General features: G+C 37.5%; 1 protein-coding gene across 27 annotated transcripts in view; it reads left to right on the forward strand.

Moving 5' to 3' along the window:
- The window catches only part of DHX57 (DExH-box helicase 57), a 129,092-nt gene that overhangs the window by 82,926 nt on the left and 20,620 nt on the right, over positions 1-25,546 (forward strand). For 23 of the 27 annotated variants that reach the window (XM_067007740.1, XM_067007736.1, XM_067007744.1 and 20 more), the window contains 12 exons: positions 4,860-5,018; positions 6,034-6,219; positions 6,514-7,352; positions 8,910-9,088; positions 10,922-11,043; positions 12,326-12,521; positions 13,066-13,190; positions 17,251-17,384; positions 18,295-18,349; positions 20,019-20,224; positions 23,980-24,096; positions 25,092-25,188. In XM_067007740.1, coding sequence (XP_066863841.1) covers positions 4,860-5,018; positions 6,034-6,219; positions 6,514-7,352; positions 8,910-9,088; positions 10,922-11,043; positions 12,326-12,521; positions 13,066-13,190; positions 17,251-17,384; positions 18,295-18,349; positions 20,019-20,224; positions 23,980-24,096; positions 25,092-25,188 — 2,415 coding nt within the window. The remainder of the gene's footprint in view (positions 1-4,859; positions 5,019-6,033; positions 6,220-6,513; positions 7,353-8,909; positions 9,089-10,921; positions 11,044-12,325; positions 12,522-13,065; positions 13,191-17,250; positions 17,385-18,294; positions 18,350-20,018; positions 20,225-23,979; positions 24,097-25,091; positions 25,189-25,546) is intronic. The other 4 variants (XM_059078799.2, XM_067007753.1, XM_067007758.1 and 1 more) reach the window with 1 other exon arrangement.

A 25,546-nucleotide genomic window follows, 5' to 3' on the forward strand; every position in this document is an offset into this window, starting at 1 on the left:
ATGCAACCAGAGAATCTACATTTTTTTTCCATTCTAAATGAAAAATGGTCATTTTGGACATACTGGGAGATAATGTATCAGTCTCAAACTTGACACTTTTTTAAGGAATCTTACAGAATAATCTAAAACTATACTTTCACCTTAGCTGCTGACTTAAGTACCTAAATCCTGAGTTAGATGCAGCTCCATTCTTTTTGAAAACACTGACTTTATAGGTTCTTAGAGTCTGAGACATTCATTCATGCAGGAAATATTTACTCAGTGCCTACCATGCACCAGGATTACAGCAATGAACAGAATATTGTCCTTGTCTTCATAGAAGGAGGTTTGAGGTATAAAGACCATAAACAAAGGTATAATAATAGGTCAGATGGTAAGTGCTATGGAGAAAAATAAAGGATAAAGGGATAGAAACTACTGAAATAGATTACTGGTTGCTGTTTTCTATGGAGTGATCAGAGAAGACTTCTTTAATGATGTGTCATTTGAGCCAGGACAAGAAAGAAGTGAAGGATAAGCTGTGAAGCTATCTAAAGGAAGAACGTTCAAGGTAGAGGGAACAGCAGGTGCACAGTTCCTAAGGCAGGAGTGTGCTTGGGAGATTTAGGAGATGGCAAGGAAGCCATGTGGCTGGCATGGATGGGTAAGAAGTGGTAGGCAGTTAGATTCGAGAGACTATACTGTATAGGATGTTATAGGCCATTTTAAGGATTTTGTTTGTTTGTTTTTTAAGTTTTAAAAGTCATGTTCATTGAAGTGTAATTTACGTTCAGTAACACTCAACCTAAAATTTGACAAATGCAATCATCGCCATAAACAGTTCTTCAAAACTCCCCCATGCCCTTTGCAGCACACTCCTCACTGATCCTTAGGAATCCATTGATCTGTTTCCTGTCAAAGGGGCCAGATACAATCATTAAAATGATTTATTATAGAAAAAAATCGTAAGCACATGAAACCAAGTTTTTAAAAGGATACTTTGGAATATATAATCTTTAGAATAGTTGAAAGAATGGGATTTTAAAATAACCTTTGAAAATTAAAGCACAGTTGAGAAAGTTGTCTTAGGATAGTTGTAGAATAGCTATTCTAGTTATTGTGTCAAGCTTCAGGCTGGGACTGGTCAGTAGAAAAACTATTTTAAATAATGGAATTGAATTCTATAGACATTCTCAATGGGGCAGACATACGGTCTCACAGGTATTTGGCACCTTCTCAAAATTTCACCCCTGCTACCACCAGGAAAGGTCAAGGAAAGCAAAAACATCTGTTCTGTATATATTAGTCATCACATGTTCAAATACACCTTATCTACCTGAAATGCTTCTTTCAAGCACCACAATTCTGTCTTTCAAGCACCAGCCGTGAGGTTTGTCAGCATCTTGAACTGGACTGAGCCAAGTCATGTGCCATGGCCAAAAAGGCCATTATAAGGACTTTGGCTTTGCTTTGAGTAAAATGGGAAGCTATTGAAGGGTTTGAGGCAAGTGCGTGTGACATCAATCACTGTAGCCAGAGTTACTGCTATTCAGTATATCCCTTCATGTGAATTAGAAAGTGGTGCCCCTTTCTTTGGGCAATTATAGCTCCAGGATGGATGTCTTGGCAAGCAGAGCATAGACTGGATTTTAGCTTTTTTTTTTTGCGGTATGCGGGCCTCTCACTGTTGCGGCCTCTCCCATTGCAGAGCACAGGCTCCGGACACGCAGGTTCAGTGGCCATGGCTCACGGGCCCAGCCGCTCCGCAGCATGTGGGATCTTCCCGGACCGGGGCACGAACCCGTGTCCCCCGCATCGGCAGGCGGACTCTCAACCACTGCGCCACCAGGGAAGCCCTGGATTTTAACTTTTGCTGTCCCCTCCTTCCCTACTTTAGGACCCTTTGCATAGTGTATAGTCTGTGCACCCATATTTAGTGGCCCTGCCTCAGTGTGCTCTGTGGAGAATAGACTACAGGGGGCCATGGGTTGGAAGCAGGAAGACCAGTTAGAAGGTACACTCCAAGTGGCAATTTCATAGGCAATTTAATATATGTCTGGAGTTTAAGAACAAGATCTAGGCTAGAGAAGTAAATATATGAGTCCTCTAGGAATACATGTGCTTTAAGGCTATGGGACTGGATGAGATAGGATATAGAGAAGAGGTCTGAACTTTGAGCCCTGGGGCACTCTAGGCTTTAGAACTGAGAGAGATTAGGAAAATGTGACAAAGTAGATTGAGGAGTTGCCAATGAAGTAGGAGGAAAACTAAGCTTATTTCTGGAAGTCAAGGAATGAAGGTGTTTTCAAGGGAAGTATCCAGTCAGATTGGATTGGATACTTAAAGGGAATATGCCAGGTGTAAAAAAATGCTTCTAATAGGTCAAGAAAAATGTGTTCCGGGAGTTCCCTGGTGGTCCAGTGGTTAGGACTTTCACTGCTGTGGCCCCAGGTTCAATCCCTGGTCGCGAACTAAGATCCCACAAACTGCATGGCACAGCCAATATAAAGAAAAAAGAAAAATGTGTTCTGACAATTGTCCACTAGATTTGGCAATGTGCATATCATGGGTAACCTTGACGAGAGCTGTTTGGTTTAGTATACTTAGTGTGGAGAAAACCCTATTGGAGTGTGTTTCAGAGAGAAGAGGAAAGAAAGTGGTGACAAAGACAATGATTTAGATAACCTTTTGAGGGAGTTTTGCTCTAAAGGGCAGGGGAGGGAGGAGAGATAGGCCAGTAGCTTGAGAGGGATATGCAGTCAAAGGGAAGATTCTTTTTAAGATGGTAGATGTTATATAGCATGTCTGTATGCTGATGGAAATGATCCAAAGGAGAATGAAGAACTGATGATCTGATGATGCAGAGGGGGGGGGATAAGTGCTGGAATGATTTCCTTGAGGAGGTTAAAGAGATTGTGTATACAGTATACAGAGGGACTGACTTTAGGATCGAGGATGATTCATCCTCAGGGACTGGAAGGAAGGCAAAGTATAGGGGTTTACAAATAAGAGGTAGATGAGATAGGAGCATATGGAAGTTCTCCCCCTACCTACCCACCCACTCCCTTTTTTTTTTTTTTTTTTTTTTTTCTAATCATGAGGAAACAATCAGACAAGTCCAAATAGTGAGAATTCTACAAGACGGCCAGCCTAAGTGCTTCAAAAAAGTCAATGCCAGGAAATAGGTGGGAGAACTATTCTAAATTAAAGGAGTTTGAAAAACAGATAACTAAATGTCATTTTAAACTAGATACTCAATCAGAAAATCTGTAGAAGACATGATTGAGACAGTTAGGAACTTTGAATATGGATTCTATATTAGATGATATCAATATAAAATATCTTGTGAGTGATGAGTATTGTTGCATAAAAGTATGTCTCTGTTCTTAGGAAATAACATGCTGAAGTATTTAAGAGTGAATGTGATGCCTGCAAGTTACATTCAGATGGTTCAGCAGAAAATGCATGTATATGTATGGGAGCATATATATATATATATATATATATATATATATATATATATATGCATATATGTGTGTGTAGAGAGAGAAATAAGAAGAGAAGGGCATAAATGTGTGTGCATTTAAGTATGGCAGCTGTTAACAATTGGTGAATCTTGGTAAATGGTGTTAATTTCTGTAGATTAAAAATTTTTTTAAACCAAAACGGGCAATGATGAATTTGGGCTAATGTTTCTTTTCAGAGGTTGCAACTAAGTGGTTAAAAACCACAGTCTATTCTATTCTCTCCTTTGCTACCCAGTTTTGCGAGTGTAAGTGTGTGGTTCTTTTCAAAGTCTCAATAATATGTTGGATTTTCAATGCAGAGAAAGTTTCTGCCATTTCCCTAGATTTGTGAAAATTTATAATGAAACATGCCATGTGAAAAAAAAGAAATTTAGTGAGTAAAGTTAAACTTTAGAGCTGATTATTATTTTAAATATTAAAAAGTATCCCTAAAAAAATCTAAATTCCAAAAATGAAAGATTGGTGAAGTAAATTCTAGTACATGTGTAACCATTTAAAAGTTAAGTTGTACGGCTTCCCTGGTGGCGCAGTGGTTGAGAATCCGCCTGCCGATGCAGGAGACACGGGTTCGTGCCCTGGTCCGGGAAGATCCCACATGCCGCGGAGCAACTAAGCCTGTGAGCCATGGCCGCTAGGCCTGCGTGTCCAGAGCCTGTGCTCCGCAACGGGAGAGGCCACAACAGTGAGAGGCCCGCATACCGCAAAAAAAAAAAAAAAAAAGTTAAGTTGTAAGAAAATATTTAATTTGGGGGAAATGACAGTTTTATTTTGATAAGGAAATATACAAATTATAAAAGATTATTTGTGCTGTGCACTTTTATTTAAAATGTATGTGAAAAAGAATGATGTGATTTAAGATGACTTCTGTTTTCTTCTTGGTTCTCTACTTTTCTACAGTGAACATGTATTATTATGATTTTTGTAATCAGGAAATAATAATTTAGGTAAATATTTCAAAAATGGGGCCTAATAGTCACAAGATAGGACTCTCAGTTGTTTTCAGATCAAGTACCTCAAATAGAATGAAATATGTACTCTTTGTGTGTAGCACATTTCTTTTGAACATCCACTAGTGCAGAAGGCGTCATCATAGCATTACTTTCTCCAGAGGACTCCTGAGTTAGTGAAGCCAGATTTAATGATGAAGCATCGAATCAGGTTTTTCTCCCACAGTTTCAATATAATGAAGTCTGGTAAATACTGTAGAAAATAGAGAATCTCTTCACATTCATTGTCATCTTTTGTAGGGTATTCAACAGTCCAGTCATGTTATATATATTTGGGGACCCTGAGGAGAGTGTAAAAGTTCTGCTCACGGATATATGTGTAATTTTGTTCTTGTGTCCTTTGCAGACCTAGTAACAGTAGCGTGAGAAAAGGGGACGCACACCCCAAATGGAAGCCTGAAGCCAAAGCGCCCCTTCAGACTCTACATATGACTTCTGAGAATCAAGAAAAAGTGAAAGCTCTTCTCCGAGACCTGCAAGAACAAGATGCGGATGCTGGATCTGAGTAAATTATTTTATTTCAGTAAATTACTATATTGAGGAAGATGCATTGGCAGTGTGAGGGTCCTGTGTGTCTTTGGAATACTGTATCAGTACTGCTCCTGTAGTGGCTGTATAACTAGTTGAAAGTGAGCCAAGAGAAATACAAGAATAATTATTCAGCAACAGTTTTAGAGTGAGTTTGTTTTGCAGTATCTGTGAGCAATGGTACAGATCGCCTTTTCATCTTTACTTTTTCTAGGACAGTGCTAATATGGATTCAGTAGTTGCTTTATTGTTAACCTTTCAAATAAAACCTTGTAGTGAACAAGTAGAAGTATTGTTCTAGGAGCAAATATTGAGTTGATCAGATGAAGTCTTATGATTACACTTCTCATGACCATCTGCCTAAGAGAAAGATTGTTTTAGACTTCTGGTTGTTTTGCTTTGTGATTTCAGTTGGAGAGGTTAATCCTTTCCATTTGCCAGAATTAATGAACGGTCAGTCATGAACAGCTCAATTTCCATCCTATCTACAAATTGCTTATCTGTCTTAAATTTAGGAAAGGTGGTTATGCAGCAAAGCAAAAAAAAAAATAGCGGTGGTTTTTATAAATGAGAAGAGAGAGAGGATAGCCAAGGCTTCTGTAGTTAAGAACAAGGACTTGGGTCAGACTACCTTGGTTAAAATCTCTAGTTGCTCTTTACTTTATAACCTTTGGTAGTTACTAACCTTCTCTTAAATTTTAGTTGATCATCTGAAGAAAAAAAAAAAAAAAAGAGATTCCAATCTGGCTGGGTTATTGGGAAGATTTTCAAAGAGATAATACATATAAAACATTTAACATAGTACCTGGCAGGTAATAAATTCTTTTACTTGCCGAGATATAAATTAATAGGTCAATAAAAAATTAAATCAGTGACTGAATAGTGGTCAGGATTCTCTGTCCTTTGGTTCCTTGAATTAAATTCTTAGACTCTTACTAAATTTTTCTTTGAGGTAAGTAGAAATTAATATATGAAAATGTTACTTTTGCCAGAAGAGGTGTTTCTGGAGAGGAAGAAGATGATGAGCCTGATTATGATGATGAGCAGTACTGGTCAGCTGGACGAGAAGCTTCCCTGGTTCCCGACTCAGATCCTTTGGAATGTGCTGGCTCAGGCCTGGTGGAGCCTCATCATCCAGAATTTACAGTCTCAACATTTGCAGTGCAAAAACTTTCCAGGTTTGCTTTCATCATTTATGGGAGAATTGAAGGAAACTGAAAGTGTATTATAAACGCACCTACCACTCCTCGAATACTTCCGTGTTGTGTGCGTTCCAGCGGTACCCGATACGCCCAGTATCCTCTCTATTAGGATAGGGAGATGAAGGAGGAGTTAGTATTATCAGATACACTTTTTCAAGACACAAACCCTGCCTATGTATAGTTATGCCTTCCCATATATGTATTTAAGTGAATTTCTCTTTTGAGGTTTGATATTACTCAGTCGTTTTTGTCATGCTTCTCACTTGGCAGGTATGGTTTCAACACCGAGCACTGTCAGGTAGCCCTGAGAATTTGCAGTGGAGACGTGGGGGCATCACTGGAACATCTGCTCACCCAGTGTTTTTCAGAGACATTTGGAGAGAGGATGAAGATCTCTGAGGCCGTTGCGCGTATAAGCTTGGATGAGTGTGTGGAACAGCGACAGGAAGAGGCCTTTGCTCTCAAGTCAATCTGTGGAGAAAAATTTATAGAAAGAATTCAGAACAGAGTCTGGACCATTGGATTAGAACTGGGGTATTTGACGAGTAAATTCTGCAAATCCAAGCAAAAGGAAAGTACCAAAAATATACAGGAGACGTCACTTGAAATCTGTAAATTTTACCTCAAAGGAAATTGCAAATTTGGATCAAAGTGCAAATTCAAACATGAAGTGCCCCCAAATCAAATTGTTGGAAGAGCAGCAAGAAGTGTAGATGATTCCCATCTAAATGCTGTTGAAGATGCATCTTTTTTATACGAACTTGAAATTCGATTTTCTAAAGACCACAAATACCCCTACCAAGCTCCCCTTGTGGCATTTTATTCCACCAATGAGAATCTACCTCTGGCTTGCCGTTTACATATTTCTGAGTTCCTTTATGGCAAGGCCTTGACATTTGCAGAAACTTCAGAACCTGTTGTATATTCTTTGATAACCCTTTTAGAGGAAGAATCAGAAATAGCCAAGTTACTAACATATACCCATCACAAGTACAGTGTCCCTCCTGTGAACTTTCTGCCAGGATCCTCTGGGACCAGAATAAATAATCCTGTCTGTCGTAAACCAGTGATTCCAAGTAATTCGTTTCTTTCAAATCAAATTCCAGAAGGTATGTAAGTCATTGATGAGGTGTTGTGGAGGCGGGATTTGGAATGATGGATTACAGCAATCAGAGGCTCTGAAGGCTGGTATAGGATCTCCCCTGAGCTATGACCTGACTTTAGTTGTAAGGCCTAATTCTGTCACTGTGTTCTGGCTCCCTGAATTGAAAGTTTGTAGTGATGTATAAGTTTATTCTAGCCGTCGAGGGCTGGAAGAACCTTAAAGCATCCTTCCAGAAAAGTCTGTTTTGTGTAATCCATTTGGTTTCATGTGATTACTTCTGTTATTGTATATAGGATTACTTTAAAATGAGTTTTTAGAGATACTTCTCTTTCTATACCACCATCCATACCCTCCTGCTTTTAGTACGCTAGGCCCCCAAAAGTCATTAGGGGATATCTCTCCTTATGGGTCCCTAAATCCTCAAATAGAGAAATGTTTGTACAAGCCTCTGGCTTCCTCCAGATCCAAGTGTGCCGTACAGATTCTTACATCACAAGTAACGCCCCCTTTTCAAAGTTCACCGTAGGATCTCTCTTATTTTTTGCCACCTTTCTTTCAGAGCAGCAAGTTTTATTATTTCCCAGTAGTTCCTAGGTAAATGTCAACAGGTAGAGAACAGTGAAACTGCACTGAGATGCGGATGCCGGACAGCCGGCTAGGTTCCCTCACTGGCCCCTTGACTCGCTCCCAGCCTGCAGCGAGTTCTAGCACTCAGATGTATTCCTCAAGAAATGACAAACTGTGTGTTGTGAACTTTTTTTTTAAGATAACAGCTTTATTAAGATATAATGTACACATCATAAAATTTACCCTTTTGAAGTGTACAATTCAGTGGTTTTTAGTATATTAACAGAGTTGTGCAACCATAACCACTGTCTAACTCTGGAACGTTTTCATCACCCCAGAAAGAAACTCTGTACCTGTTAGCAAGTCAACTCCTCATTTCTCCCTTCTCCCAACCCCTAACAACCATGAGTCTATATTCTGTCTCTATGGATTTGCCTATTCTGGACATTTCATGGAAATGGAATCATATAGTAAATATGTGGCTTTTTGTGATTGGCTTCTTTCACTTAGCATAATGTTTTCAAGGTTCATCCATGTTGTATCACGAATCAGTACTTCATTCCTTTTCATTACTGAATACTATTCCATTCTATGGACATACCACATTTCATTTATTGATTCATCATATGATAGACATTTGGGTTATTTTGTGTCATGGAATTGTAGATACACTTGCAAATATTTGAAACTTTCAGTTAATTCCTGAATGTACAGAGTCTACTGGATTAACAAGGCAGGGCATGATTTTCTTTTCTTTGTTTTTAATTTGGTTTAACCAAAGCCACATACACTTGATTAAAGTTTATTTGGAGATGCATTTTAAGTTCTTTAGCAGTAGAAGTAGTAGTGTGGAAATGAATGAACTTGTTTTATTCAAGCTTTAACTTTTTCTCCATTTTATGATTTTGTTGTTGTTGTTACTTTGTTAATAGTGACTTTTCCCTGCTAAAGAAAGGGCTCCATATCGAAAATGTTTCCTTTTATCCCCTTCAAGTTGAAAAAGAATCAGAGCCTGAGGAGGAGACAGATGAGGATGAAGGTCCTGCACCAGTTATGGTGGAGAATGAAAGCTATGTCAACCTTAAGAAAAAGATTTCCAAAAGATATGACTGGCAAGCAAAATCAGTACATGCTGAAAATGTCAAAATCTGCAAGCAGTTCCAAATAAAACAGGTAGGGTATTCTGAGAGAATGGCTAACATTGCCTCCCAAATGTATGGATGAATGGATTAGGAATTAGGAAGCTTTGGCTACTCTCCATGGTATCCTTTCAGTTCTCTTTTACTCTGACTGGTCAAAGTTTCTGCATGCCACAGCAAACTTGGATGCATGTTCTAGATAGTTTTGGAAAATCCAATGGCTGATGAAAATGAAACATATATATACCAAATATTCTGAGAATCATGTGGCTTTGTTACTATGATAGAAATCTGATAAGTGAAAGGAAAAGTACTACTGTGATTTACATTAGAAATAACAGTATAGAAAAGGAGAAGGATAAGGAGGGGCCCTTACCCCATTTCAAAGGTTCACAGGATAAATAATTTTCCCAAGGTCACATAGCTGGTAAGTGGCAACACAGGGTTTCAAGCTAATTCTCTCTGTTTTCAAAGTCCGTGTTGTTTTTACCTCATTCAGGGGTAAAAGTAAGATTATTTTAAAAGAAGTCGTAGTGAAGTATTAGGGCAGAGTTGGATGGAGGATAAAGACTAGGTGCTTAACCAGTTCGGGGCTTAGATTAGATGCTATCTGAGGCCCTTCCGATTCTACAGTTCTATGATTCTGATTTTTGACAGAGTATATATAACACTAGTACATATGTACTGCAACACCCATAGAATGTCAACTTGACTAGAAAATCGCACCATAAATAATAAGATGGTGGAAATAAAATATTGCACATTCAGTTTGAACAGTATGTTTAGAGGTTATAAAATTACATGCAGAAAATGTGTATGTTAATATAAATGTTAGTATAAATTTCTTACATTAGTCAAAAATACATCCACAGTTTTAACCTACAATACAATGTTTATAGCATTGGCCATTAGATGTCAAACTGAGTTACATAGATGTGGTGATTGGCCAAAAAGAACCCTTTAAATGAGGGAATATTCAAAAACAAAACAAAACAAAACAAAACAAAAAAGATGAGGGCATGTCAGAAGGACCCAGGAATTAACCTGGAAAAGCTTCCAATGGCCAAAATGAAATAATGAGAGCAACAAAATAAATTGGATTATATCGTAGGTATTGGATGTACAGTATTGGATTATAACCCAGAAATTTAAAAAAAAAGAACAGTATTGGATTATAACCCACGAATTTTTAAAAAAGAAATCTATAAATCCATACCAGTTTATTTTTATTTATTTATTCTCGACAGATAAAAATTGTATATATTTAAGATGTTAAAAAAAAAAAAGAACCATTTAGTGAGTGCTGTTACTGTTAGTGATTTTGGTAAAAATCTGATACTGTGTAGAACTACACTGTCTTGTATGGTAGCCCCCAGCCACGTGTAGCTATTTAAAGTAAAACTTATTAAAATTAAATAAAATGAAAAATTCAGGTCCTCAATAGCACTGATCACAGTTCAAGCGCTCAACAGCCATATGTAGCCAGAGGTTGCTATGTTGGACAGCGCAGACAGAACATTTCCATCAGCACGGAAAGTTCTGTTGAACAGTGCTAGTATAGAGACTTACAAAAAGAGCTGGATAGGTGCTAAGCAAGAGGAGTTATTTCTCTTATAAGATCCTTCAGTTCATTCAGATGTAGGAAAACCACACAGATCCCACAGCTAATTCTGGCTGATTCTCTGCACAGCCTTCTGACTAAAGTCACCAGCATCCAACCCCCAACAAATCTGCACTTTCTGTCTCTAAACAAATTGGTGAAGAAAGAGCAGAAAGGGGTAGGTCTAACTATGGGATTCCACATTCAGAGCTTTGTGAAAGGTGACTGAAAGTAACCAGACTGATGCCTTATCTTTTATTTTATTAGGCCTCCAGACAGTTCCAGTCAATTCTGCAAGAAAGACAATTACTCCCTGCTTGGGAAGAAAGAGAAAACATTCTTAAATTGTTGAGCAAGCACCAAGTGCTTGTTATAAGTGGTATGACTGGGTAAGAATGTGATTTATTTGTAATGCAGCTTTCATCTATAAATACGGTGTGCACCCTGGTTACCACCACCAGTTCTACTTTAAAAAAAACACAGTTGCTGGTGTTATTTGTGCTTTTTCCTGTCAAATATTAAATACTATTTCACAGAGGCAAATAATGTGGCAACTGTAGCCAATAGAGCCAAATTACAAAAAAACAAACAAAACTCAGAAATTGAGGAATTTTTTTTTTTTAATTTATTTTTGGCTGTGTTGGGTCTTCGTCTCTGTGTGAGGGCTTTCTCTAGTTGTGGCAAACGGGGGCCACTCTTCATCGCGGTGCGTGGGCCTCTCACTATCACGGCCTCTCTTGCTGCGGAGCACAGGCTCCAGACGCGCAGGCCCAGTAGTTGTGGCTTACGGGCCTAGTTGCTCCATGGCATGTGGGATCTTCCCAGACCAGGGCTCGAACCCGTGTCCCCTGCATTGGCAGGCGGATTCTTAACCACTGCACCACCAGGGAAGCCCAGAAATTTAGGAATTTATAGATATTGTATACCTCTGCCTTAAGACGATTTTAAGGCAAAAGGCCTAGCTGAAGGCTTTTAACAAGGCCCACTTTAAAATGTAAAGGACAGTTCCAGAACATTTAGCTTGAAACTTCAGAAATAAATTTTCTAAATTTATTCTGATTTCCTTAAAGCTTTTGTTTAAGAACAACTTAGGGTACGTTATTTTTCCTGTTCCACACTCTCCATATGTTATCCAAACCTATTTGGCAGGGACGAGTTGCAGGCTTAATCTAGTTCTGTATTCAAGGGTCTTCAATTTAATAATTACATTTGTGCCCAGACTCACAGATATGGTAGTAACTTTGTATCTTCCAATTTCTTATCTTTTTAACCTCAGTCAGTACTTTGGTATAGCCAAAGCAATACCACACCAATGGGAAAAATATAAAGTATTTTAATAATCATAAGATAATATTCCTGTTTCTTTAGGATACATATGTAGAGTTCACATTCCTGGAGGCATTTATAGACCTTAACCTAATGTTTATTCAGTAGTCCCAGTTTTACAAATAATAGTAAACTATTATTTGATTGCCCTGTTAACCTAAGTGCAAATTCCTAGGAGTTATCAGCTGTAGGTAATAAGTCAGTAGGTAGGTTTAGAAGACAGATGAAGCTGAACAACTTTTATTCTAATTAGCTTCTTACTTTCCTCACTGGATATGATTGCATCTTTAGTTAACTAGAGCACTTGGAAACTCTTATTTAGGACTTATTTGTTTTGACATACAGATGTGGGAAAACCACACAGATTCCACAGTTTATTCTGGATGATTCTCTGAACGGACCACCTGAGAAGGTGGCTAACATCATCTGTACCCAACCCCGACGAATCTCTGCAATCTCTGTCGCCGAACGCGTTGCTAAAGAAAGAGCAGAGAGAGTGGGTCTGACTGTGGGATACCAGATCCGGTTAGAAAGTGTCAAGGTTTGTATGTTTTTCTTATTTCCTGATGACAGAAATTTACAATTTTCAAGTATAAAGAGCCCTTGGGGTCTGGAGATTCTGGGCAAGTTGGAATATATACTTCAATAGGGCTGAAGTCCTTTTAGAAATATTTTGGTTTAAACTCTTTTTGGGGTGTACTTAATTTCCTTTGTAAAGACCTTCTATCCTTTATTGGCAGAAGTGATCTAGTAGGTGCTGCTTTGTTCCTAAACTGGGACTTAATCCATTTAACCAAATATGGAATGAACAAATTCAGAATTGATTTCATCACTCACTGTTATTTTTATGTTTTATAATAATTTTTGAATGCTTTCTATGAGTCTTAAAATTTTGATGTAAAGTAGAAAAGCTTTTGTTGTTGCCAGCAAGTAACTATGCATTTAGTTTCTTGGTTTATATTAAAATAGAACTGCTGGTGTTTTCAGTATTCTTTATCCCCATCCATTAAAAATGGCTTTGCCAGGAAAGCGTTTCCTTTTTTCAGAAAGTTCATTAAAGCTTTCTATGCCCTTCTATGTGTAAGTCCTCAGCCACCAGACTGTTATACTGCACCACAGGGGTGCTGCTAAGAAGGCTAGAGGGGGACACAGCCCTACAAGGAATCACCCATATCATTGTTGATGAAGTCCATGAGAGGACAGAAGAAAGGTAAGGCAAAGATTTTCCAAATGAAGACCCACACACATTAAATGAAGACATGGCTGAAAGAATTTTATTCTGCTTCCAGTTAAGTTCCTTAGAGCTAGTAATGGTAATTGCCATAGGGAAGGCTTAAGTTAGAGAAGAGGAACTGCCTTCCTGGTCTCCAGAGTCTGTGACACGAAAAATGCTAGGAGAGCACATGTTCATCACTGGAAGGGTCATCCTATTAGATGGACATTGTCTAGCAAGAGGCACCATGCTGAGCTGGGTGCTGTACTTAGCAGGAATATCAGATGTAATGCTTGCTGTAGCTGATGGATTGGTCAATATGTGCTTCCTTCTTTGTGCATTTGGTCAGTCATTTAGTCCTGACGTTCGTTCATATATTTATTGAGCCTGCATTAACTGCCAAGTGGCCTATTAATTGCTGGGGATACTGTAGTGAACAAACATATATGTTTCCCCTTTATCTCTTATGGTCTGGTAGGAAAAACAAATAATGAACAGGTAAATAAATAAGTAAATAACTACAAATTGGAATAAGTACCATAAAAGAATAAACAGGATGCTGTGTTTGGGGGGAGAGAGCCATGAGATAAGCAAGAGATTATATCTCTGAAGACATTACATTTAAATTAAAAACAGAAGTATGAAAAGGAGTCTCATGAGACATATGAGGGCAAGGTCAGCATTTGCAAGGACTCTGCAGTGGTAAAGGGCTTCATGAGTCCAAAAACTGGAGGAAGGCCAGTGCAGCTGGTATGTAGTGAATGAGGGGAAAAGTGACAGCTAAAAAAGCAGGAGACTATGCCCCATTAATACTAAAGCATTTGGATTTTACTTTAATGGGATTAGAAGTCATTGAAGGGTCAAGGTATAAAATCAAAATTCTCAATATTTTAAAATGAAGGGCCAGGTAAATACATGGCATTGATCATAGTTTGTCGTGTAGACCATACTCTAAAGTAGTAAAAAAGTAGTGGGAAAAAGAGAGATGATCCTGTGCAAATCATGAGGCTTTCCCAAAAAGGACTGTATTATTATAAATATCTTGAGAAGAAGAAAGTCTAAGTAAAGTTGATGGGCTGACAGAGAAGCAGAAAATAGACCATAGCAAAACTAAAAAAAAGAAACTAATGTGAAAAGAGGTCCCAGCTATTGCTGATAAAAAGTTTTTTAAAAATGAACAGGGAAGACATGTAAACAGAAGACTATTTGTTAGAAGAAATAAATACACTAATATAGTAGTAATTAAAAAATATAAAGAAATTTGAAACTAAAGAAAACGATTTTTATATAAAAAGAATATATCAGGGAATTCCCTGGTGGTCCAGTGGTTAATACTCAGTGCTTTCACTGCCGGGGCCCCGGACTTGATCCCTGGTCAGGGAACTTAGATCCTGCAAGCAGTGCGACGTGGCAAAAAATTTTTTAAAAGAATAAAAAGAATAGATCAAAATAAAAAGAAATATTTCCTAGAACAAGACAATAATAAATTTTAAGTAGCTATATAGAAAACACTGAAAATCTTTGAGGGGCAAATAATCTTTATGTAGAGACTCCAGAAAACAGTGGGGAAAAAAATAAATGGTAAATAATGTCACTTTGCACCTAAATGTTGAAATGAACATTTGAAAGAATTTATTTTAATAGAATCACTGAACAACCTGGAAGAGGGAATCAAATAAAACATTCAGCCAAACTAATAATATTTAAATGATTGTATTGTAAAAATAAATTTTTAATTTTAGGGGAAATTATATCCAGTGTAATTTTGAACATAAAGAATAGCTTTGGGTTTCATAACATTTATACTTCCACAAACTCAGTGAAACTGGAAGATAGCACTGGATCTGGTTCCTGGCTGCAATGATGTTCTCAAAAAGAGATTTTTATAAAACCTAATGACATATAGAATATCAACAGTTAAAAACAAAGTATTTTCACTTCCAATTAAAGATAAATTACACACTGGAGAAGGGAGATTTGAACATTTACAAATACCAGTCTTTGGGAATGGAGTATACAAATTATAAGAAAAAGTAGGGGAATATTTGCTAGCTCTGACTGAAAAAGGCAGAAAATAGGGGGTGGTAGTGTGATGAATTGGGAGCCTGGGATTGACATATATACACTAATATGTATAAAATGGATAACTAATAAGAACCTGCTGTATAAAAAGATAAATAAAATTTAAAAATTAAAAAAAATAGTAAAGTCTAGGAACCAAGATCAGTTAAAAAATAAATAAGATAAAAGGTTGAATGTAGAAAAATTACAGTTATATTTGTTTAAAATTTTTAATATATTTTCTGATCATAGAGATAATGACATTATTCTAACACATTTAGGCAATATTAAATGTCAAGAAGAAGAATTTCTGTCCCTTATAGAATTGCTAATTACATGTTAACAGTTTGTTCTGTTTTCTTCTGGGAGTATATTGGGAGTTAGCAGAGAGATGTATCTCCACAAACACTATTGGGATTATATAGTGTTGTGTGCTGCGTTTGATCTAATATTTAATATGAGAGCATGAACTATCTTTGAAATTATTGCTAATAATTGCATGAGGAAATTTTAACATGTGGATGTACCATAAATTACTTAACCATTTACCTATTGTTATATAATTTTCCTTTTCCCTAAAAAAGAAACAGAATAGTCATAAATGTAATTAAATTAGCTCATTAAAGAAAACTAAGTAGTTCAAGAATATACTCATTAAAAATTCAAACAATACAGATAAAGTGAAAGTCCCCTGTAACACTCCCAAACCATTCCCAGTCCCTGCCCCAGAGATAACTGCGGTGATCAGATTGGTGATATGTCCTACTGTACATTGACATATGCTTGCTTTGTCAGAAATAGGTACTTTTATTTCCAGACCTTTTTTTTTCTTATACAAATTATATATTCATTTAGTACATCAACAAACATTTATTGAGCACCTACTATATCCCAGGCAGTGCTCCAGATACTGAGTAGTATCTTGTAGAACAAAATAACCAAAATCCCCATCCTCATAGAGCTTATATTCTAGTGAGAGAGCCCAACAATAAGCAAGATAAAGAAGTAAAATATAAAGTATGTTTGTTAAGTGCTAAGAAGAGAAAGGGTAATATGAAATGCAAGGGAGGGGAACATTTGAAATTTTAAACATGGTGGCCAGGGAAGGCCTATCTGAAAAGGTACATTTTAAGCAAAGACTCAAAGAAAGTGAGTGAGTGAGCTACCTCTTGAATGTCTGGGAGAAGCCCTTTCTAGGCACATTAATAACATGTGCAAGGGACCTGGGATCCATGTCTCAAAGACAGCAAGGAGGACAGTGTGGCTAGAGCCAAGTGATGAAGGGGGAGAGCCACCGGAAATGAGTAGTGAGGGTACAGATCATGTCACATAGGGCCTCGTTAGTGAGGACTTTGATAAGAAGTCGAAGGATTTTGAGCAGAAGAGTGGCACAGTCAGATTTACATTGGCACAGAATTATTGGTCTACCATACTGAGAGTAGATTTTAGGGGGGCAGGGGCTGAAACAGGGAGACCAGTTAGGACATTGCTGTTCTGCGGTACATATTGTTCTACAACTTGGGTTTTTTTCACTAACAATATCTCTTAGAGATGTTTTCATGTCTGTATCTAGAGCTCTACTTTATTCCTTTTATCTGCCTCATGTTATTCCTTAGAATGGATGATACTGTCATAATTAACCATTTCCTGGTTGATGGACATTTCGGTAGTTTCCACTAATTTACGAACAATGCTATAATGAAAATCGTTGTATATACCTCTTTATGTACATGTAGATATCAAGAAGTGGAATTATCAAATGCAGTGATGAATGCTGTTGGTATTTTGATTGGCACTACACTGAATTTAGTTTATTTGGTGGGAAGTTGATATCTTTACAACATTAAGTCTTCACATCTAGGAACATGACACATCTTTCTATGAGTTATAAATTTTTTTCACATAAGTCTTACACTTACTTGAAATATGTCAAAGGTTATTAATTTTCATGTATTAAATTTGTTTGATCCTCAGGTGTTTCTTTTATTTCCTCTAGTGACTTCTTACTGCTAGTTTTGAAAGACATTGTGTTGCAGAGACCAACTCTTCAAGTTATTCTGATGAGTGCAACTTTAAACGCTGAGCTCTTTTCAGAATATTTTAATTCCTGCCCAGTTATCACTATACCAGGTGATTATAATCCATCATTAAATACGTATTGTCCTAATAAGCAAATATAATTATTTTAAAGTTCATTTGAGATATAAATGAATGAGTATTTATACCTGTTTCTAGAGAAGAATTGATTAGTTTATAACAAATAAAATCATAACCATATAATGAAATTAATAAAGAGGTAATGTTATATTCATTTGCTGGGAGATTTTAATTTATATGTGCTTTAAAAAAAAGTCTAGGTTATTAGGATTTCTAGCATTCTGTTGTGTTTGACATCAAAATGTGAGTTTATAATGGTAATCTATCATAAAGGGAAAAGTTGTATCTGTGTATAGCATATTTGTTCATTGTTGGATTCTGCTAAACTTCTGGATATTGGTCCACTCTGGGAGCAAGTGAAATTGGATAGTCTGTGTCTTCTTTTGGTGCTTTCCCAGTCTCATTGTGGGATTAATTTATCACCTTGGGCTTTGGTTTATCATTCTGCATTTGATTGCTAAAGAACAATTTGGAAACACTGAGTGGTGAATAATTCGTTCTAGTTATAGAGGATATCGACAGTAGATTTAAAGATGAAATTATATGCTTGATCTAGAATACAATTGTTGACTGTTTAAAGGTCCCCTGCAGGGAAGAAGAGGGGTATAAAAGGTTTAACAGATTTTTTTTAAGAGGTTAAAAAAAGTCTTATTAGCAAATGATCATCTCCCCAACTATGCACTTCTGTTTTATTTACTAACTGGAATCTACTCCTTCCATTTTTATCATGAAAAGCTTTTTCTGAATACTTGTAAGACCACAGAGTAAATAGTACCTTACTGTGCCAAGCTTCATTTTAAGACAATTTTACATATACAAACAGTTTCAAGATAGCTGAACGGGTATTCTGAGACTTTTCTGTTTTATTTTCTTGTTTTCCTAGGTCGTACATTTCCTGTTGATCAATTTTTTCTGGAAGATGCAATTGCTGTGACAAGGTAAGGAAGATATTAATTAAAGTTTGGTGAAGGTCCTTGAAAACAGAATTACTATTTTACCTCTGTGTGCCTGGATGCTAATAAATGGGTTAATTTTTCTTCTAATTTTTCAATTTGAGCATTTTGTTTTCCCCTTTCAGCGAATATTTATTATACAAATTATTTGAATTCAAAGGCAATATTATATATTAAGAGTACTCACTCAGGAATCCCTAATGTAGACTAAGGACCTTGGGTGATAATGATGTATGGATGTGGGTTCATCAGTTTTAACAAACGTACCACTCAGGTTGGGGATATTGCTAACGGGGGAGGCCATGCATAGGGGAGGGAGCAGGGGGTGTATGGGGAATCTCTGTACCTTCTGCTCAGTATTGCTGTGAACCTAAAACTGCTTTAAAAAGTAAAGTCTGTTTAAAAAATGGTGGGGAATTCCCTAGCTGTCCAGTGGTTAGGACCCGGCAATTTTACTGCGGTATCCTGGGTTCAATCCCTGGTTGGGGAACTAAGATCCCACAAGCCATGTGGGATGACCAAAAAAATAAAATAAAATAAAAATAAATAAAAAATTAAAAATGATGGACCAAATCTATGGAGAATTTAACATGGAAAAGAAAAAGTACTAATTCTGCAGACAGACTACTAGTATTTAAATCCCTCTACTTACCAACTGTAACATTGGTGAGTAGCTTAATCTCTCTGTGACTTAGTTTCATCATATGTAAAGTGAGCATATTAATAGTAGCCTCTTCAAGAGTTATGAGGATTAATTAATACTTGGAGTTAATACTTGCAAAGGGCTTAGAACTGTGCCTGGCATATATCAGATGCTTTTTATATGTTAGCTATTATTATCATTATTATTCTGCCTTCAAGGAGTTTGCAGTACATATGAGTGTATAAGTTCTTTACTGGGTAGGAGGTGGTAATGTCTATTGGATACCAACAGATTTCTCCCCTCTGAAAGCTCTGCTCCTCTTCCTACTCTTTGACCTTGAAGATTCCCCAGGGTTTTATCCTCACACTGTTTCTTCTCACTGTTAAATTCTTGCTTGGCTCTCTAAGACTCATGTGATTTCAGCTGTCACCCCTGTGCTGAGAACTCCCAGATTGGTATCTTCATTCCTGAGCTCTGAGCTCCAGAATGGAAACACCTTTGACGTCTGACACCTTAAACTCAACCCAGAATTTTTTCTTTCTCTCTGCTCCTTCCATTCCTAATAAGCCCCCTCCTAATTCTATGTTATTTAATGATACAGTATTCTCAAGCTAAAAACCCCAAAACAGTGGCTCTCAAACTTTAGTGTGCAGTAAGCATACCTGGGGAGCTTATTAAAATTGTTGGTTTGTGGGCCCAATCCCACTTCCATTGAATGTGAATCTCTGGGGAAATCATCTTTCAGCTAGTTCCCCTGTCTTTTTTCTCTCACTTTTCCAAATTCACTGCCTCCAGAATTATCTTAAAACCGAACCAAAAGCATTCCAGCGTGTTCCCCACCAGCAATAGGGCACGGCAGACAGAACCCTGGACTGGTGGAAGAATAGCACATGAATTGGGCAGCAGCAGAGCAACATTCTGCTGAATGAGCACGGAAAACAGATGAATAGTGTCTTTCCTCACCAACAGACCCCATCCACACCCACACGTTTCTTTGTCTTCTTTCCTCAGGTATGTGTTACAGGATGGGAGCCCATATGCGCGCTCCATGAAACAGATGTCAAAGGAGAAGCTCAAGGCGAGGCGCAGCAGAACCGCATTTGAGGAGGTGGAGGAGGACCTGCGCCTCTCCCTGCACCTCTACGATCAGGATTCCACCAAAGATGCCGTGCCAGATCAACAGTTAGATTTTAAGCAGCTCCTGGCCCGCTATAAAGGTAATGTGCTTCCTGGGGGGAATATTACAATTATGCCAAAGATAACTAGTTTTTCTCACGCCATGATCCAGAAGAAGAAAAACGTGGCTCTTGTTTCATAGTTACCTTGTCTTTCGTTCATCAGAACAACCTTAAACTTAGAAAAATAACAGTTCTAATACATATTAGATTAAAATTGTTATTATGTTTACCCGTGGGTTTTTTCCTGATTATAAATGTGTTCTTTATAGAAAAATTGGGAGGTAGTAAAATATAAATTATATTCTTGAGTGTCTTGTAACTTTGCATTTTGATATGATTTCACATTCAGAATTAAAAATTTGCAAGACTACAGTGAACTCTCATATATCCTTTACCCTGATTCACCAATTATTAACATTTTGCTTCATTTACTTTATTATTTGCTCTGGGTGCATATATTTTTTTTTTTCCTGAATGTTTTGAGGGTAAATTGCAGATATGATGCTCCTTAACTCCTAATATTTCAGTATGTATTTCCTAAGAACAAGGACATCCTCTTACATAACAATAGGATATGGGAATTCCCTGGCGGTCCAGGGGTTAGGACTCTGGTGCTTTCACTGCTGGGGCCCGGGTTCAATATCTAATCAGGGAACTAAGACCCCACAAGCTGCACAGCATGGCCCAAACCAAAAACAAACAATAGGACATGATCAAAATGAAAACATTTAACACTAATACAGTACTACTGTTAAATCCACAGTCCCTATTCTAATTTTGTCAATTATTTCAATAATGTCCTTTATTGCTATTTTTTAAGTGGTACAGGATCCAACCCAAGATTACATATTGCATTCAGTCATCATGTATCTTTAGTTTCTTTCTATCTGGAGAAATTTGCCAGCCTTTATTTTTCTTCTATGATTTACATTTTTAAGGAGTTTGGGCCAATTATTTTGTAGAATGTCCGTCTGTTTGGGTTTATCTAACGTTGCCCCATGATTAATTTTAGGTTATGCTTTTTTGGTTAGAAAGCCACAGAAACAATGTTGAGTCCTTCTCAGTGCATCATATCAGGAGGCACATGATGTTGGTTCGTCCCATTATTAGCAGTATTAACTTTGATCACCTGGTTAAGGTGATGCCTACATTTCTCCTCTGTGTAGTTACTATTTATTCCCTTTGTAGTTAATAAGTCAGTTGTGGAGAGAGATTTGAAACTATTTATCCTCAAAATTTCACCCACTAGTTTTAGCATTATTCAATAGGCCTCGAAAATGACGTCTTGTTTTAGGGCCCACCCTGTGCTGAGCATTTTTTTATATGTTGTTAGGTGCTCCCTCCTCCCATGCCAGACTCCACGCAGCTTTGTTCCTAGACAGTCTTCCATACGTTCAGCTGGGCCGAACCCATAGAAACCCTACCTAAGGTTACTACTTTTGCTTTCTTCCTAAAGCCTAGATAGGTCTCAGTTGCCTTTCCTGCTCTCTTTTCCGTGGACTGCCACCCCGACTCCTCTTGGTCCTTCCAAAAAAAAAAAAAAAGGTGTTTACCTTTCAAGGAGTAAGAGCCTCCAACCCCTGTTACTGCTTTTATAGCAGAAAAGACAAGTGAGTTTTCCTTTTTCTCCTTCCACCAAAGATGCAGTCCTGAATGGGAAATGGTAATCTGGTAATCGTAAAGGAATTAAGGCATTAGCCGTTTGTTCTGCTGTTTAGGAAGATATACCTGGCTCCCAAACATTTCACTTAATTTTCCCAACATCCTCAGAAGTAAGGTTAAGAGCCTAGACTTGTATCTTACAAGACCTGGATTCGGCTCCCTAGGCTCTCATAAAGCCAGTTATATGCAAGTTCCTCATCCTCTCTATTCCTCAGTTTCCTTATCTATAAAATGCCATTATTTAGGAGATTAAATAAGACAATACAAATCCACAGTATAGTGCCCAGAGCTAGTAAGTGCGGATTTGTGATTCTCATGAAAATGTCTGACTCAAATGTTTGTGTTCTTTCTGTACATCATACCAGCTGACAATTCCCATTTCCTTATTCTATTAAATTAGTTAACAGGAAAATCTCTTTGGTTTCTCTTTTGAAATTCCAGAGTTTTCTTTAAGAATTATGACTGGATCTAAGCCACGGTCTTTCTAATGTCAAGCACAGAGATATCAAAGTTCAGAAAGCACCTCTGCGAACTCTTTTCTAAGGAATTGAGGTTGGGAAACCTGGCTCTACCACTAGCTTCTGTATGATGCTGGGCTGATTGATCACTTAGCTTCTCCAAGCCTCCTCTTCCCTGTGAAAAAAAGACTTTATCTAGTTGATCTCAGTGCTCTCTTTCAGAAAATTAAACAATGTTCCCTAGCTTGATTTTGAAAACTTTTTCTAGTTTAAAAATAATAATAGTCTTTTAAAATATATAAATGATTAGTAAACCCTGCCAAACTATAAAAAAAATTTTTTTTTTAATGATTTTCGTTTCCCTTTTTTTCAGTTAGCTGATTTTCTCCTTTTTGAAAAGTCTGGCTATTTGGAATCTTGGCAAATAAAAATGACTCCTGCTCTGCCTTCCACACCCAACCACACTTTTGCTTGTATAGCTTATTTCTTCCTTTCTTTCATTTTTTACCAGCATAGGGTTCATTCTTCAGAACAACATTTTTTAGCAACTGCTTTGGCCTCTCTTCAAGCTTTTCAGCAAAGCATAGAAAGCTTCCCTTCCTTCATACCAACTACAATTGTTTTGCTCCAGTTAGACTGTATTTCAGATGATGGGTCTTTAGAAAGAACTAAAAAGAAAGGGCAGCCGTCTTCAGAGAATTAGTCTCCCCAGGCATATGCTGTTTTTTTGTGGGGGTTTTTGCGGTACATGGGCCTCTCACTGTAGTGGTCTCTCCCGTTGCGGCTCCAGACGCGCAGGCTCAGCGGCCATGGCTCACGGGCCCAGCCGCTCCGCGGCATGTGGGATCTTCCCAGACTGGGGCACGAACCCGTGTCCCCTGCATCGGCAGGTGGACTCTCAACCACTGCACCACCAGGGAAGCCCTGCTGTTTGCTTTTAAAAGAGCTGAGGCTTATAGTACAACACAAGGAAGTATATCTTTTACTAGGCTTCTGATGAATTAGAAGGAGATTGTAGACCCTTAACCTGAGGGTCAGTGGGTAAACTTCAGGGGTATTGGTGAAGCCATTAAAAATCACATTTATTTTTCAGGGAAGATTCCTAACTTTTATGATTTTCTCAAGGAATCTAAAAGTTAAAAGTCACTGTTGTAAAATTGCTGCTGTAAAGTCACTGTTGTAAAGTAAAGCTGTGGCCTCTGTGCACTGATTTTCACAGTTACTGTTGCCTGGACTTTTGGCTCATCTGACTCACAAGTTGATTGAATCTGGAAGGGTTTTCTGAAATATATTTGATATATTTATATATCAAATGTATTATATATATATAGAGTATACTTATATAATATATAAATATATATAATACATATATATCTGAAATATATATATAAAATATATTTTATATGATAGATAAAAGGGGAAGGAAAGAGAAAAGTTAAAAGTTGCTTCTCTTGGCCTTTCCAGCAGGGGCAAGAGCCTGCTCTTTGGGTCATTGTTCAAGCAAAAAGTGCTTCTAGTGAGCCTGTATTTTCTGAGAGACTGAAGGAAAAAGTTCATTTCAGTACATTAAATGTGAACATCTGTGTTATTAAATCAAATCAAGACACCCACTTAGTTCCCAGGCATATTTTCTTCAATAAGGTGTAACTATCCTGATTTTTACCTTTCTTTCAGGGGTGAGCAAATCAGTCATCAAAACAATGTCCATTATGGATTTTGAAAAGGTTAATCTTGAATTAATCGAGGCCTTGTTAGAGTGGATTGTGGATGGAAAGCACTCTTACCCTCCAGGTAACTGCTGCCTGTCTTAAGTGTGAGACGGCAAAGGGCAGGGAGTCTACTTCCTGAGATGGTGGGGATTGTGGGAACAGCCTCTCTTCCTGGAGCCCTTGCCCCAGTTCCTCACCTTTTCACCCCCAATTGTGTGTACAGTTACTTATTAGGTTTTTCAGGAGGAAATTTTACTGTTTACCTTTTGAGGAAGTTTTACCTTTTGCCCACCGAGCAAAAAGATGTTAACGATACAAAGTCCAAAATGAAGAAGGCTGAAAAGAAGGCCTGGCTGTCCACATGTCAACACTCAGTCCCTGGCTAAATGGGAGTCTAATAATGAGTGTTTGAATCATGTGAAGACTCTACACCTGGAGGCCACAGGGCAATGGGGTTAAGAGAACAGGCTTCGGAAAGTCTGATAAAATTCCCTGCTACTCCCGAGCTCTGTAACCTTGGATAATAAAGTCCTTATCTTTTCTATGCCTCAGGTTCCTTGTTTGTAAAATGAAGACAATAATAAATCCTCTATGTTGAGTATTAAAAGAAACCATTTACAAAGCGCGTAGCACAGTGCCTGACATATATTTAATGCCCAGTAGCTGCTACCCCTAACAATATTATAGTTACGCTAGTATATTTATCATTGTTATTATTATCACTGTTACTACTACTACTCCTACTGTTATAACACAGAGCAATCCCTACTTTGGGCCGGTGCACTGAAGTATGTTTAAAGAGCTTTGCTAATGATTCTTGTATAATGTAAGGCATTATACTTTTCTACACATCGTTTCTTTTTTTGTTTTCAAAAGATATAGTACCTCATTCATTCTGTAGTTATTAAGTCAGAAACTATATTTTAAAAGTTTGTTTTCCATTTAGTTCCCTGGGGACTTTACAAAGAAAATTGACTGTGAAAAATCTCAGATTATTACATTTTTCATTTAAAATTATAATCTGTATTAGTTTTTTCTTTTTCACATCTATCAGATTGATTCTTTTTATATACCCAGGCGCTATACTTGTATTTTTACCGGGACTAGCAGAAATCAAAATGCTTTATGAACAGCTACAGTCTAATTCTCTATTCAACAACAGACGTAGTAATCGGTAAGTTAATTAATTGCTTTCTATATTCTTAATCATCTATTGCAGTTATGTGTGAAAATGAATAACCAGAAAGATCTCTTTGACTGTCATCACCCTCTTTCGACCCTGGTGTCACTGCTCAAGAATATGTTTGTTTATGCCAGCTGGGAATAGACAAAGCAGTTTGTTCCAGGGAGTCAGTCATTTCCATTCCATTATATAAAAATGTTTCTCTTTACTTAGCAGAGTGACTTAGCAAAATTGCATGTGCAGTTAACCCTAGAACAACACGGGTTTGAACTGCATGGGTCCACTTATACATGGATTTTTTTCAATGGTAAATACTATAGTACTACATGATACGTGGTTAGTTAAATCC

This window comes from Kogia breviceps, chromosome 11 (genome assembly GCF_026419965.1).
Source record: "Kogia breviceps isolate mKogBre1 chromosome 11, mKogBre1 haplotype 1, whole genome shotgun sequence".
Taxonomy (NCBI): domain Eukaryota; kingdom Metazoa; phylum Chordata; class Mammalia; order Artiodactyla; family Physeteridae; genus Kogia; species Kogia breviceps.